General features: G+C 44.4%; 1 protein-coding gene across 9 annotated transcripts in view; it reads right to left on the bottom strand.

Moving 5' to 3' along the window:
* ADAMTS9 (ADAM metallopeptidase with thrombospondin type 1 motif 9) overlaps positions 1-15112 on the bottom strand; it is a 155636-nt gene that overhangs the window by 70484 nt on the left and 70040 nt on the right. For 7 of the 9 annotated variants that reach the window (XM_036430618.2, XM_045578960.1, XM_045578958.1 and 4 more), the window contains 6 exons: positions 8573-8783; positions 7883-8047; positions 6029-6193; positions 1220-1342; positions 638-742; positions 342-509 (listed from right to left, as the gene is read on the bottom strand). In XM_036430618.2, coding sequence (XP_036286511.1) covers positions 342-509; positions 638-742; positions 1220-1342; positions 6029-6193; positions 7883-8047; positions 8573-8783 — 937 coding nt within the window. The remainder of the gene's footprint in view (positions 1-341; positions 510-637; positions 743-1219; positions 1343-6028; positions 6194-7882; positions 8048-8572; positions 8784-15112) is intronic. The other 2 variants (XM_045578961.1, XM_045578959.1) reach the window with 2 other exon arrangements.

Genomic DNA, 15112 nt, shown 5'->3' with positions numbered 1-15112 from the left:
CCACTGGACTTCAAGGGACTGCAGGACGCAGGAGGCACCCAGACTTCACCATTTGGGGTACCATACACACCTAGGACATTCTGATGCAACTGGTTTCCATTCAGCCTCACAGGATAGGGGCTTATGTCCACTGTAAATTGACTTACTTTTTTTTTTTTAATGTGCATTCCTTGTACACCTGGCTAAGATTTATACCAGCTGCACATAGATGAAGCACAATGATTGAAATCACAATCTAAGTCCGATTCTAAAATATTACCCATCGACCTCTGAGACCTCCTATTAGTCATCCCCCTTACAGCTCCCCAATCCTCTCCCAGCCCCCAAATTCCCTCGCTTACAGGGCTCCAGTCCAAAGCCTTCCACCGGCCACAGGGGGTCTCCACACACTCCTCCTCTGCCAGTGGTCGAGGCAGGGCTGTGCAGGCGCTCTCCTCGGCCACGGAGCCGTCTTCTTCCCGGCAGCTGACATACCTCATCCGGGTCCCTTTTCCACAGGTGGCTGAGCACTGGGTATTGGAGCAAAAGCATGCAGAAATGTTACTGAGGCGGTCACTACCTAGACAGGGACCCACTTTCTATGGTCACATCAGAGAGCACCTGCCACCGCCCCAGCTTCGACCATTTGATTTCTTACTGGAGTCCAAGACCCAAAGCGCCACTGGGTTCTTGGCGCAGTGTGCGTGCTCCTCCTTGCTTCAGGGACAGGTGGCGGAGGGTGACAAGATGGCAATTCGCAGTCCTAGATGTGAGAAGGGGGGGCACCAACTAGATGTCAAATTGGGCAGAGATATACAGTAGCCATTGTTATACAGTATTTCCAGCACACAGACATGCACTCAGCTAAAAACCTCAAGAGCACAGTCAATAGTAAGAAGCAGGAACAAGCCAGCACCAGGACCTGACACTATTAGCTGAACCTCATATTGAAATCATTAAAACCACAAAGAAAATAACACCAAACAATCAACATGTGCCATCCAATAAGAATCAGAGTCAAACCTACATACATCTCAAATGACCAGAGAAGAACAAAACTGGTACATCAAAATACTAGATTAAAAATGTAACAAATAAGCACATCCAGAACCATTTAATCAACAGTTTTCTCTACTTACACACTTACCTGTGAAAAGACTTGCCCATGAAAAGAACCACTGGGAAGCTTTGGCATCTCAGTGCCCAAAGCCCATAAAAGAGTTGAACGAAGGAGACTCACCTGGACCTCAGTTGGTCTAGCTGCTGCGTTGCAGACATTGACATCCACCACTGACACGCCATAGGTCCCAATGATGCACTGCACCACTCTTTGCTGGTATCCCCGCCCACAAGTGACACTGCACTGGGGGAAAGGAACAAAACACAAGTATATACAATTCAGCAACATTTCTCTTTCCCTTACTTTCCACATTACATTCTACAAGAGAAAAAAACAGTCCCATCACTGTGGGCCAGAGGGTAGGCACCCAAAGAAAGCAGGTAAAAGTAGGCCATCATGCTTTGTAAAAACTTGAAATTATTTCTATCTCCATTGAAATTATATCTGTAGGAGTTCAGTTCCTTAACTGTGAACCCATGGAAGAAGAAGAGCACATTTCAATAATTTTTACACCTTTCACACTATAGTTACCAGTAACATGAAAAATAGTATGGTAGATACTCAAAGAATTTAACATAGAATTGCCATATAACCCAAAAATTTCTCTTTTAGATATATATCCAAAAGAATTGAAAGCAGAGTCTCAAAGAGAGATAATTATACACACATGTTTATAGCAACATTAGTCACAATAGCCAAAAAGTGAAAGCAACCCAAGTGTCCTTTAACAGATGAATGCATAAACAAAGTGTGATATATATGTACAATGGATTATTATTCAGCCTTAAAACTTTTAGGAATAAAATGATGATATTATGCCAATAAAATAATCCAGTCCCAATAGGACAAATAATAACGATTCTACTTCCAGAAGTATCCGGGATAGTCAAATGCATAGAGAAAGTAGACTAGTGGTTGCCAGGGGCTGGGTGGAGGGAAAATGGGCAGTTAGTTAATGGATAGTTTTTTCAATTTAATTTTCACCCAAGGATATATGTGTGTTTTTTTATTATTGATTTGAGAGAAAGAGGGAGGGAGGAAGGGAGAGAAAGAGGAAGGGAAGGAAGGAAGGAGGGAGAGAGGGAGGGAGGGAGAGAGAGAAAGAGAGATTGATGTGAAAAAGAAATATGCATTGGTTACCATCTGTATGTATGCACCCCAAGTGAAGATTGAGCCCTACAACCTTTTGGAGTGTGGGCTGATGCTCTAACCAACTGAGCCACCTGGCCAGGGCAATGGGTAGAGTTTTCGTTTTGCAAGATAAAAAGTTCTGGATATTGGTTGTACAGCGATGTAAATATACTCAAGACTATTGAACTATACACTTACAAATGGTTAGAATGGTAAATTTTATGTTATCTGTATTTTATCACAATTACAAAATTTTAAATAATGGGATAAGGACTTGAATAGACATGTTTCCAAAGAAGATATACAAATGGCCAAAAAGTTCATGAAAAGATAGCCAACAAGTCCTTAGAAAAATGTAAGTCAAAACCTTAGGTGTCATTATTAAAAAGTGGGAAAATAAGAAGTGTTGGCAAGGATGTAGATGAGTTGGAACCTTTGTGTATTACTGGTAGAAATGTAAAAGGGTACAGGTTCTGTGGAAACTGGTGGTTAAAATGTTAAACACAGAATGATCACATAACTCATCAGCACCACTCATAGGTATATACCCCAAAGAATTGAAATCAGGTACTAAAAAGGACACTCATTCAGCACTATTCACAATATCCAAGAGGTATGAATAACCCAAATATCCAATGAGGGATGACTGGATAAACAAGTGTGTTATATCCACACAATGGAATATTACACAGCCATAAAAAGAAACAGAGAAAAGAGGTGTGCTACACCTAAAACCTGGGTCACCCCTAAAAACATTATGCTATTTAAAAGAGCCAGACACAGCCCTAACCGGTTTGGCTCAGTGAATAGTCAGCCTGCTGACTCAAGGGTCCCAGGTTCGATTCCGGTCAAGGGCATGTACCTTGGTTTCAGGCACATCCCCAACAGGAGGCAGCTGATTGATGTTTCTCTCTCATCTATGTTTCTAACTCTCTCTCCCTCTCCCTTCCTCTCTGTAAAAAAAATCAATAAAATGTTTTTAAAAAATCCAGACACAAAAGGTCCAATATTGCATGATCCCATTTATATGAAACACTTAGAATAAGTAACTACACAGAGGCAGAAAGCAGACTGTGGGCTCCAGGACCTCCGGGGAAGAGTCCACAGGGAGTAACTGCTGAGAGAGTGTCCTGGGGCCGTGGAAATGTTCTGGAAGTAGACAGAGGTGGTGACTACACGCTATGAATACACTCAATGACACTGACTTGTTCACTTTGAAATGGTTAATTTTGTACATAAATTTTACTTCAACTAAAAAAGCCTAAATCTAATCTTAATATAAAAATACTTATAAAAATATTATAGAAAAATCATATACATATTAATAATGTAATATCTGCAGTGTAGTTAGAAGTATGTTTGGTTTTCTTCTCTTTGATAAATAACACTTAGCAAAATTTTTCTTAGGAACAGGCATGACTCTTTAATATTTAAAAAAAACACAATATTCTGTTGCCCTGAATTGCACATTCAGGCAAAGAAAGAACCAGTCTCTAGCTAGGATTGGTCTGGTGTGGACAGGGGTCAAAAACAGGCCCAGCAGTTCTAACCGGTGCTCAATTCCAACCTTACCAACGACACTAAGCTGTGCACCTCTCCTTGCTGACTCCCTAAGATGATGCAGAAGGAGACAAAAAGGAGGCGACATGAGAAGCGGGTGTGGACTCTCCCTGTGTGCAGAGCAATCAGCCCACGTTTTGACTGGGGACGCTGGGTGAGGGGAGGATTCGGAAGAGTGTGAATACTAATGACAGAAAATGCAGGCATGAAAACAAAGAAGTCAGCTGGAGGAATGAAGTGGCTGAAGCTGGGAATGGACCATGTGGAAGGAGAGCCATTCTTCAAGATATTACGTAAGTGACAGCGGACAGCTGCATTGCTTCCCTTGGGAACCCAGAGCTACTTAAATAGGACCAGAATGCTTTTTGCTTCCATATTGGGAAGGATGTAATCTCAAGAGCAGTGGCCAGGGAGACGTCCACTCTCCTTTAAGAGCAGGTCTCATCAAGAGTTAAAACCCACTCAGAAAAGACTTGCAAAGAGAGCTGATTCTGCAGCCTTGGACCTAATTAATCTGTTTGAACAGTCTGAGTATTTATGAAAGGTGAGCACTGGAAAGGTGAGCACGGGTCTAGTAATAATTAATGTCGTTTTTAAACATTTGTTTAAAATCTTGCTTGGCGTTGACTTGTATTGACATAACCTTCAAACACGTGGTATCTACAGAACGTGTGAAGTGCAATTAACAAGTATTGCTTGAAAAAGTTTGTGTTTGGTTTGGTTTTTGTTGCAAAACTAGGGCTAAGAAGATGGCGGATGAAGAGCATATTCGGCACTGCATGCTTTACGAGTTCCAATTAGGAAGAAAAGCAAGTGAGGCTGCAAAAAACATCTGTAGTGCTCTTGGTCAAGATGCAATTAGCGCCAGAAAATGCCAGCGTTGGTTTGAGAAATTTCACGAGGGAAATTTTTCGTTAGATGACAAGAGTGGTCGAGGCCGTGTGTCCAATTTTGATGAAGAAGCTCTTCAAGCTCTTTTGGTGCAAAATCCTCAAATTACCCAACAAGAGCTTGCGACAACTTTAAATTGTTCACAAAAAACAATTTCCAATCAATTGCGTGCACTTGGCAAAGTCCAAAAGTTTGGAAAATGGGTTCCTCATGAGTTGACCGACAACAACCGTAATCAAAGAGTCACAATTTGCAGTTCGCTCCTCTCTCGTCAAAACCGTTTGCCATTTTTAGAGCAAATTGTTACCAGAGATGAAGAATGGGTGCTGTATGTTAATTTGAAAAGGCGGCCTCAATGGTTGGACAAAAATGAGGCTCCGCAGTCCACCCCAAAACCTGACTTGCATGCGAAAAAAGTGTTGTTGTGTGTTTGGTGGAATTTTAAAGGAATTCTTCATTATGAACTTTTACCATCTAACCAAACCATTACAAGTGCAGTGTATAGTGCCCAATTGGAAAGGTTAGCCCAAGCTTTAAGAGAAAAAGAACCCACGCTGATTAATCGGAAGGGCGTAATTCTTCACGACGATAACGCACGACCGCACACTGCAAGAATCACTGCTGAAAAACTGCGCCAGTTGGAATGGGAAGTTCTCCCTCAACCTGCATATTCTCCTGATATTGCCCCTTCCGATTACCATTTGTTTCGTTCTTTGCAAAACTTTCTTCTTGGAAAAAAATTTAATAATGAAGAATGCCTCAAAAATGCATTGACCAAATTTTTTGCATCAAAATCACAAGAATTTTACAACAGAGGGATTAAAATGCTTCCTGAGTGTTGGGCACAAGTAGTAGAAAACAACGGCAACTATATTGTTGATTAAATTTTGTTGTATTGTTTAAATAAATTCGATTTAAAAAAAAGTATTAGAAAACGAAATTAATTATTACTAGACCTAATAACAGTGGGAGCCACAAGGTCCCATCCTAATCCCAGTCCAGACCCTCCTGCAAAGATCTGTGACAGACGCACAGGACACATGAGAAGAGAACATCAGCCAGACTCCAGATCTGTTGTGACAAGTTCCAACGCTCGTGTCTCAATCTAGTCTTAATCCCAGAGAACAGACAGGCACGCGGGTCTGCAAAGGGGACAGTTGGCTGCAGGAGGGCCAGGGCAACCCTGGGAAGCGGGGCAAAATGGGGGCAGGGTTTCTCCTGTTGGGCTCAGAGCACCAAGGCCCAGAGCGGTGAGAGCAGTGGGGAGGCCTGCAGTTGGCATGCCCACGGTAAGCGCTCTCCTGGTGAAAGGAAAGAATGCAGTTAAGAACTTTATCTTTGAAATACCTGTCCCCAGGGACCCGCCTGCCAGGACGCACATTCTGGCTGCTGACAGGTCTGCACGGAGGCCGGCTTGGTCTGAGGGTCACAGATTCTGTCGTCTAATCGATCTTCGCCGAACTGACACCACACCTGCCGGTGCTTGTGCCCTTCCCCGCAGCTGACCAGGCACTGCAACGGAAGCACAGCCAGTCAGGCCCACTTGTCAGCGCGGAGGGGCCCCGGGGCCCTCCTGACCGGCAGGACCGGGAGTGCTCTTTCCCACAGCAATTTCTCTCTCCCAGCACCATGGGAAAGAGCGAGGCTCATTCCCTCCCTCATTCATTCACTCACCCATTCATTCATTCACTCACTCACTCTGTATTTATACAAAATCCAGTTTCAAGCACAGAAGAAACTCAACACAGCGCCATGCATGCTCTGAAGAACTGAAGAGCAGCATTTACAGTTTTCTCGCCAGGGGGTCAGGTGTGGGGAATTCAGAGTCAGATCAATCTGGGTTTTAATTCAGAGGTCACGTGACCCCTCTGTACCTCAGTTTCCTCATCTGTACCAGGGAGACAATAGCGCTTACTGCCAAGACTTGTGAAAACTAAATGAAAACAAATCCAACTAAAGTGCTTACCCTATGTTCATCTAATAAATATTAAATATAATCACTATTGTCTATGCTCATTGTAAGAAACTTGAAAAGTACAGAAAAACATAAAAGAGAAATCTACAGTGATCTCCAAAGAATCATTAACATGTTGCTGTCTGTTTGTTACCTATGGGGTGCTGGGCATACTGAAAATAGCCTATAGTTTGAGAACACTGGCTTGCGCTTTATCAAGCATTCTTGCCCAAGTTTGATACTTACTTTGAAATGCTACTTTAGTTCATGCTAGCTATCTAAGAAAAATAAACCCAGTACCTTCTCTTCTTTCATCTTTTTCAAAACAATACAGGGGTTTAAGAGAAGGCAGCTTGTTCACAGTGAAAGTTGTTAACAGGCTTGTTGGCCACTGTCCAGAAGAAGACACCGCTAATCACATGCACCACAGCTTGCCTGTCATTAAAGGGGCATTAACAGTGTCCTCTTAAGAGTCACATTCTATGTGATGCTAAAAGCGAACAGCTCCCCTGCGCTTGTGTAGATGGGGTAAAGGGAGTGCACGCAGAGGGAGCTAACAGGAAAACCTCTTCCCCGCGTTCCTGACTTGGCCCATAAACCAGCGAACTTCGGTTTTTCTTCCATTTGCTGGCCAGAAGGAAAGTGGAAGGAGTCACCACTGGGTGGAGTGCCGGGTGTATGCCAGTGGTGAGCACCAACAGGCCTAACAGCATGAAAGCGTCTCCACGGAGCTCCACCCTAAGCTTCCCCAGGTAAGGGGCCAGAAAGCATAAACCCAGAATGCCAGGCAGCCTTTTTCCTATCCCGTTTCCACTAGCACCTGGACAGATACGTGAGAGGCCACTGGCGTGGGTCTGATTCTCCTACGTCACAGATGAGGAAGCAGGACACCTCATTATTTATTGTAGGCCTAAGCCAGTGCGTCTTTATCATTCCTGAAGCCTAGATTCCCTTTGCAGTGACCTCGCTGGAGATCAAAGGGGAAGGGAGCAGAGAGAAGGACTGGAACTTCAAAATCACAAACAAAAGCTGCCCTGGCAGGTGATGCAGCTAGCCTGGCGGTGCCTCCGAAGCCGCCAGTGGGCCCTCCCATCCAGTATGGCAGTCCTGGGGTGGGTGGGGGACTCTGGTGGTTTCCTCAATGGAAGGTGCAGAAAAGGCACAGCAGGTTTAACCCTGAACCACCGGGGGTGGGGAGAGGGTGGCTTGGAGTTGGAATGTCAGAGATGACAGCCCTGCCCTCTCACCTCGGACCAGTCTCCCGATTTCCACCGAGGACAAGGGAACTCGTTGCACCTCTGAACGGTGACTTTCTCTTGATGCGTGCATTTGCTATCATCCAGGACATCATTTTGGGTGTTGACACAAACAGCCCTTCTCCTCTGGATTCCACCATCACAGCTTTCAGAACACTGAAAAGACAAAAGAAGAAATAAAACCAAGTTTCTTGCCAAGCATGCTTGAGATCCCGGCTGAGCTAGCTTGTCTCTGTCAGACCTTAAGACCTAACCAATCAACCAACCAACCAACCAACCAATCAACCAACCAACCAAGATTGGCCAATCTGGTGGTTATTTTGGGGCTATCTGTTCACATTATCAACTTACTTAACAGGTTTACGGTGAAGTCAATCAATGGGCACAGAAAAGTAAAGTTAGGAATGGCCACGGGGTATGAGAAAGTGAGTTGTTGAGTAGGTAGACCATTGCCAACTTCCCACATGCCATGGCCGCGTCAGACATCACAGATTAACTATGGCACCCTTCTTGGAAGATTTCGAATGGGGTCAGTCATCATAAATCAATCGTGGTCCCCTTTCTACACAGCTACACGGGGTTTCTCAACGCAGCCCTAAGGAGTGAATTAGCTGATTCATCCTCATCCACTGATCAGACTCAGCACTGGAAAAGACTGTCTTTCTGAGAGAAGCCACTCACCTCAGTCCAAGCAGAATAGTGCCAGCCCCCGGTGTTACATTCTCCCGAGCATTTTTCCTGGCTGCTTGGTCTGGGGTGACTGCTGCAAAAACTGTCATCCACCTTCTCGGTCCTCCCATCCAGCCGGCTGTACCTGGCACAGTAGATGTCTAACGTGCGGTAGCCCAGGCCACACTGGGCACTGCACTCACTCCTGCTGGCCACCTGCCACCTGCGCACACCGGGAAGACACCAAGACTTCTGTTAAGTACGTCTCATCATAATATGAACAATAAAGATTTATTTAAAATTTAAAAAAAGTATGTCTCATCTACAGGCAGCTGGTGGGAGAGCTGATTTCATCCCCTCCCCCTTAACTCAAATACCATGAAACCATGGTCAGCTACTGAAATCCAATTTTAAACCAACACATCCCTGTCTTTTTCATGGCTGCCAACATACATAAAAGCCACAGAATGGTAACTAGAGGTTCTGTCTTTGTAAAGGTTCTCTCCTGATACAGTCAATCTGAAATTCAAGCAACCAAAAGGGAAAAAGAAAACAGCAGAAGTCAACAGAGCAAAAGAGCAATTTCATATTTAAAAGGTTTGTGCTACCCAGCATTTCATTTATCAAACAGGCTGCTTCCAACAGAGAACCACTTTGGAACCCCTGTGCTCATTGGCCCTGTGCTAGGAGGTGTGCAGCGAATTCTCTGTGAGTAATAAAGGAACACCATTGAGCCAGACCAGCTAGCTAAGGAATAGATTGCTTGCACTGTAATTGTGGAGTTAAGCTGTGTACATTACTACCCGCGAGTAAAGACCTGAAGTTACTTGAATACAAGGACCATAGTCAATACAACTCAATTATATAATTTTTTAAAAAAGAGACTTTATTTTATTTTTTTTATTTTTAGCAGTTTTAGGTCCATGCTAACGTTGAGAGGAAGCATGGAGATTTCCCATATACTCCCTGACCTCCTCCCCCCTCGCTGGATCCTCTATTATCAGTTTCCCCCACCAGACTGGCACGTTTTTTAATAAATGAACCTACGTTGATACTGCCTTATCACCCAAAACCCCTAGTTCCCATTAGGATTCACTCTTGGTGTTGTACATTTTATGAGTCTGGACAAATGTGTAATGACATGTGTTCATCATCCTATATGATAAAAGGGTAATATGCAAATTGACCAAATGGCAAAAACTATCAGTTGCTATGATGCGCACTGACCACCAGGGGGCAGGCGCTCAGCCAGAACCCAGGCTCATGGCTGGCGAGTGCTGTGGGGGTGTTGGGAGCCTCTTCCACCTCTGCAGCAGCACTAAGGATGTCCGACTGTGGCTTAGGCACACTCCCCACAGGGCACGGGCCTAAGCTGTCAGTCGGACATCCTCCAAAGGCTCCCGGACTGCAAAAGGGCGCAGGCCAGGCTGAGGAACTCCCCTCCATCCAGTGCACAAAATTTCGTGCACTGGGTCTCTAGTTATAACATAATACAATACTCTAGAACAGTGGTTCTCAACCTTCCTGATGCCGCAACCCTTTAATACAGCTCCTCATGTTGTGGTGACCCCTAACCATAAAATTATTTTCATTGTTACTCCATAACAGTAATTTTGCTACTGTTATGAATCATAATGTAAATATCTGTGTTTTACCATGGTCTTAGGCGACCCCTGACAGCAGTTCTCAACCTATGGGTCATGACCCCTTTCATAGGGGTCGCCTAAGACCGTCAGAAAACACAGATATTTACATTACGATTTGTAACAGTAGCAAAATTGCAGTTATGAAGTAGCAAGGAAAATAGTTATATGGTTGGGGGTCAACACAACATGAGGAGCTGTATATTAAAAGGTCGTGGCATTAGGAAAGTTGAGAACCATGGCTCTAGAGAGTATATGTACTGCCTTAAAACTCCTCGCGTTTCACTTGTTATTTTTCCTTATTGCTCTTCAATTACATATTTTAAAAACTAGTTTTGAATCCACAGATCCCTGTAGCTTTTTTTGGCACACAGCAGGTGCTCAGAATGGGATAATAAATTCTTTCAATGCTCAGGAACATGGTCAGTGCTTAAAGAAAAAAATGCTTAAATTGAATTTTTTTAGAATAGTCTAAATAAATAAACTTGAAATATATTGTGTCAACTCTAATAACTGAAAAAGATTGCTTTCTTTATCATCTTCCTTTGGATTTGCTCTTTATTGTTAATTCTGTTTGTTCAGAAATTTGGTGGCGTGGTGAGGCCCTACGGATTTTCCATCCACACCTGTCCGGGGCGAGGACGTGGGAAGAAAATAGCTCTGGACACGTGCTTATCTAGGAATTCCTCACTCATGCTCACAAGCAGGTCAGAGTTGACCTACTTTTACATTTGGCATGTAAAGTGGGCTGATGGGATTGTGCTCTAATCGGAACATGTTACACGAGGGACAGTAAAACAACGCTTTATCTCATCCTGCCAAAGTTTAATCAGGGCGAACCCTCACTTCCCCGGGGAAGTGAGGCAAAACCCGGGACCAGTTCAGCAGAGGCATCTGGCACTTTCATCTGCCCTTTGGTTCCTGGCTACCTCCTCTTTGCCTTCCTCACCGTTTCCTTGTGGAAAGGTTATTTTCCATCCTGGATGAGGGAGGCAGGAGTCCCGCCCCCGCAGCGCAGGCTGGAAAAGCTGGTGCAGACTCCCCGATAGTCACACAATGCCCGGAATCCGAGCAGAGAACCTGCAAGAGTGTCAAAGGTCACACACTGCCCTGGGAAAGTTCTCAAATTTTGATCCTTTGCTTCACAGCCTCTCCCTTGAAGGTGGTCTCAACTGCAGTGTTTTGAGTTCATTCGATTCATTTCATGTAGCAATTGAATTTTGTTACTCTATTTCAGAAAAGCAAAGTGTCTGTTAATAAGTGGAAACAGAAAAAATGTGCTGTGTCTATGGGTGTGTGTGGCATTGCTCTGGGAGCTACGATTTAAGGAGAGTTTTACACGCAGACTTTCTCAAAGCCTTCAAAATGCTCCTCGGCCCTCATCCACACAGGGGAGGAGACAGTCAAACATCCTGGCCGGCCAGCGGTCATCTCATGGAGCTAGGGCTCCGCAAGCATGCTTTGGGCAAAACTATTTCAGAGTTTGACCATCAGTGACAATCCGCTCCTCAGTCTTCGCTTTGCACGTGGCCACTTGGCAATACTCGGTATAAATCGCAGTCACAGAAACCGTCAGGGAGACAGAAGAAAGAGAAACACCTCTTTGGGGCTCGGTTTGTGTCTGGGTGTGATTTTCAGTGAACAACTTCCACCAGACGTTTCCACTGAGAGAGATGGCTACCACTCCTTTGCCTTTTCTTTTATCAGCCACAGGCGCTGCCAAGCCTGTGCCCTGAGCTGCTGTCCTCCTTTGGGCCCAGTAGAGTCCAAGTATTTCTTTTTTTAAGCTAAGAATAAAAAAAGATGCCTTTCTCTGAACAGGAGATTTAGAATAGCAACTTTGACATACCTATTATATGATGAAATGAAAAGATTTTAAATCCTGGTTTCACCTTGGTCATGGGAAATGATTTTTAATAAAAGCGAGAGGATGATTTACGAAATCAGAAAGACTTAGGTGTGAACGCGTGCTCTAAGACTTTTTGGCGATAGGCCCTAAGCGGGTCATTTAACCCCAAGCTTCAGTTTCCTTGTCTGTGAAATGGGGAAAATGGGATTCTTTTCACGGGACTACTGGGAAGGTGAGAAGGCCAGGCATGTGTACATTGAATACCATGACACCCACACAGGAAAAGTAGCTATTAATTACTACTACTGTTCTTGGTGTTTTATTTTCCGGCCAAATTCAAGTATCACGTACCTCCTCAAAAACCACAACACAGTTTGAGGAGATATCCAGGTGAGGTCTGCCATATACAATGAGTGGCCAGATTATTATGATCTCTGAATGCATAATAATCTGGCCACTCTGTGTATATCCTATGTAATAAAAGGATAATATGCAAATTTCCCCTTGACCAGGAGTTCGACCAGCAGGCAGGCTGGCCAACCGCCCATGTCCCCTCCCCCTGGCTAGGCTGGCTGGACCCCACCCATGCACAAATTCATGCACTGGGCCTCTAGTGTACACACACACACACACACACACACACACACACAAACATAGTGGCCAGATTATTATGCATTCAGAGATCATAATAATCTGGCCACTCAGTGTAATTCTTTGTAAGTCTCATGGATTCGAGGCACCCATTCAGTGTATTTGCTTTCTAAAATTTGTTTTGTGATTTAATATCTGAGAGCTTCCAGTACAGGAGAAACTCTGGGAGGCCATCAGATTAGCTGGCATCACTACCAACTACCTGGTAGCTGACTGGAATTTGTTTGAAGTGAGCATTTTTAGTTCCTTGAAGTAACAGTTCAAACATCAGCTCCACCTCAAATTGTTGCTCCTTGGAACACTTAAGCAGGTTCCTAAAGAATCTTTTTTTTTTTTTTTTTTTTTTTTTTTTTTTTTTTTTTTTTTTTTTTTTCTGGTAAGGTCATGTCCTAGTACTGGAGATGCTTTGCGCAAACTCGTCTTCCCCACAATGAGAGGAGCATGCTTAGTGCTGCAGCAGGAGCCCCACAATATCTGCACTTGTCACTCGAGATGCCCCCATCATCACAGTCTCCTGGTCTGACCCAGCCAGTGCACAAATGACAGTGAAGGGGTCAAGGAAGAGAGAGAACAGGAATGTCCTACGAGGTGTTTCTTTTCACAAAGGAAGAAAAGCTACACAAAATGAGATTAAGGAATATCACTCACTTTGCCTGAATTCAAAATGAAAACAGCCCTCTCCAAAGAGTAAGGCCCAAAGGTCAGACAGAACATATTTAAATCTTGCCCCCTCACTAACTAGTTGCGTGACCTGGGGCAATTTGCTTAATTTCTCTCACCCTGTGTTGCTTATTAGATTATTAATGAGATAATTAGGACATTAATATAATATATTAACTAATAAGTAGGATAATATTATGTATTCTAGAGGTCCATTGCATGAAGATTTGTGCAGAAATAGGCCTTCCTTCCCCTGGCTTTGCTCCCGGCCGCTCAGGAGCCTGCAAATTCTTGCTCCCAGCCAGAGCGCCCCTCTTGTTGTTCCCTCCACCTATGCCCTCCCCCTAATAGCAGGCATCCCACCCAGCCCAGTTGCTCCATGCCTGTGTATGCAAATTAACCCACCATTTTTTGTTGGGTTGATTTGCATACTCATTGGATTGGCTGATGGTCAATTTGCATATTCTCTTTTATTAGTGTAGATATGTGATTATGTATGAACTATCCTATTAACAAAAGACTATTAATAGAATCATATATAACTTTAAAATAATCCTTGAGGAAGAACCAAGATGATGGCATATGTAAACACCTATACTTGCTGCCTCTCACAATACATAAAAATTCCAATTAAAAGGCAAAACAACTACCACTCAGAACCACGGGAAAGTTGGCCGAGTGGAAGTTCCACAACTAGAGAGGCGATGAAAGTGCATGGAGACTGGTAGGAGGTGCAGAGACGCGGAAAGTGCTGGCACCTGGATGTGTTGCTCTTTCAATCAGAAGGAAATACAAGCTCCCGCTTGCTCTGAATTCCAGTTCCCAGTGAGACTCTGAGAGACCCAGACACATACAGGGTCAAACTGGATTGTCTGGCATGGGGACAGGAACGTGAAGGCAGCTTTCTCTCAGAGGTACTTGAAGCGATCATTGTTCCTGCACTAGGAAGTGGGATGTACAGGCCTAGGGATCTCTCCAGTGCAGGGTTGACTGGCAGCCATTGCTGTTTGCTCCCTCTGGTGATTCCCAGAGGCCTTGCTCCACCCAATTCACGACCCCACCCAAGCTGTGTGCATCCGCTTTTGCATATGAATGGCCTGTCCTTTCTCTATCAAAACCTGTCTAGTTGCTGCTGGGTCATAGAGCCCCAGAGCTTCCAAAAGAAAGCTCAAGGCCACCTACCTTGCTTCACAACTGAGCCTCATCTAGATACTTTCAAACCCCATACAAAGAGGAGGAATCTGCAGATGTTTCTGTAGCTTCTGCTGGACCCAGACAGTGGCTGACCTTTCACATCCTTGGAGATGCAAGAGCAGTATACCCAGTGGACAGAGTGAGACCATACAAGATTACAACTCTTCACATCCATAAGAGACACACTCAAGGGGCAGGCTCAGTGAGCACCAAAGTCCCACTGAAGCATGTCCTACCCCATAAGTGTGTCTCCTGTGCAACAGATCTTCCAGTGTAGACACAGCTGGTCATCACAGCCAATTGGCCTGGAGGTCAATTTCTCCCAGTGATACCAACAGCAATCAAGGGTTAACTAGAAGACTGTGCACACAGCCCACAAAGGGGTGCAACAAGAGTGTCCACCTCAGGTGACTGGGGAGGCTGAGCCAGTGGGCCCTATAGGACAACTACCACACAAGGCCACTCTATCAACTCAAGGAGACTTAGCAGCTACCCAGTACATAGAAACAAACACAGGGAAGCAGCCAAAATTCAGAGACAAAGAAACAAGTCACA

This window comes from Pipistrellus kuhlii, unplaced genomic scaffold (assembly GCF_014108245.1).
Source record: "Pipistrellus kuhlii isolate mPipKuh1 unplaced genomic scaffold, mPipKuh1.p scaffold_m20_p_11, whole genome shotgun sequence".
Taxonomy (NCBI): Eukaryota; Metazoa; Chordata; class Mammalia; order Chiroptera; family Vespertilionidae; genus Pipistrellus; species Pipistrellus kuhlii.
The sequence above is the reverse complement of the archived record's forward strand: the minus strand, read 5'-3'. Positions and strand labels throughout refer to the sequence as shown.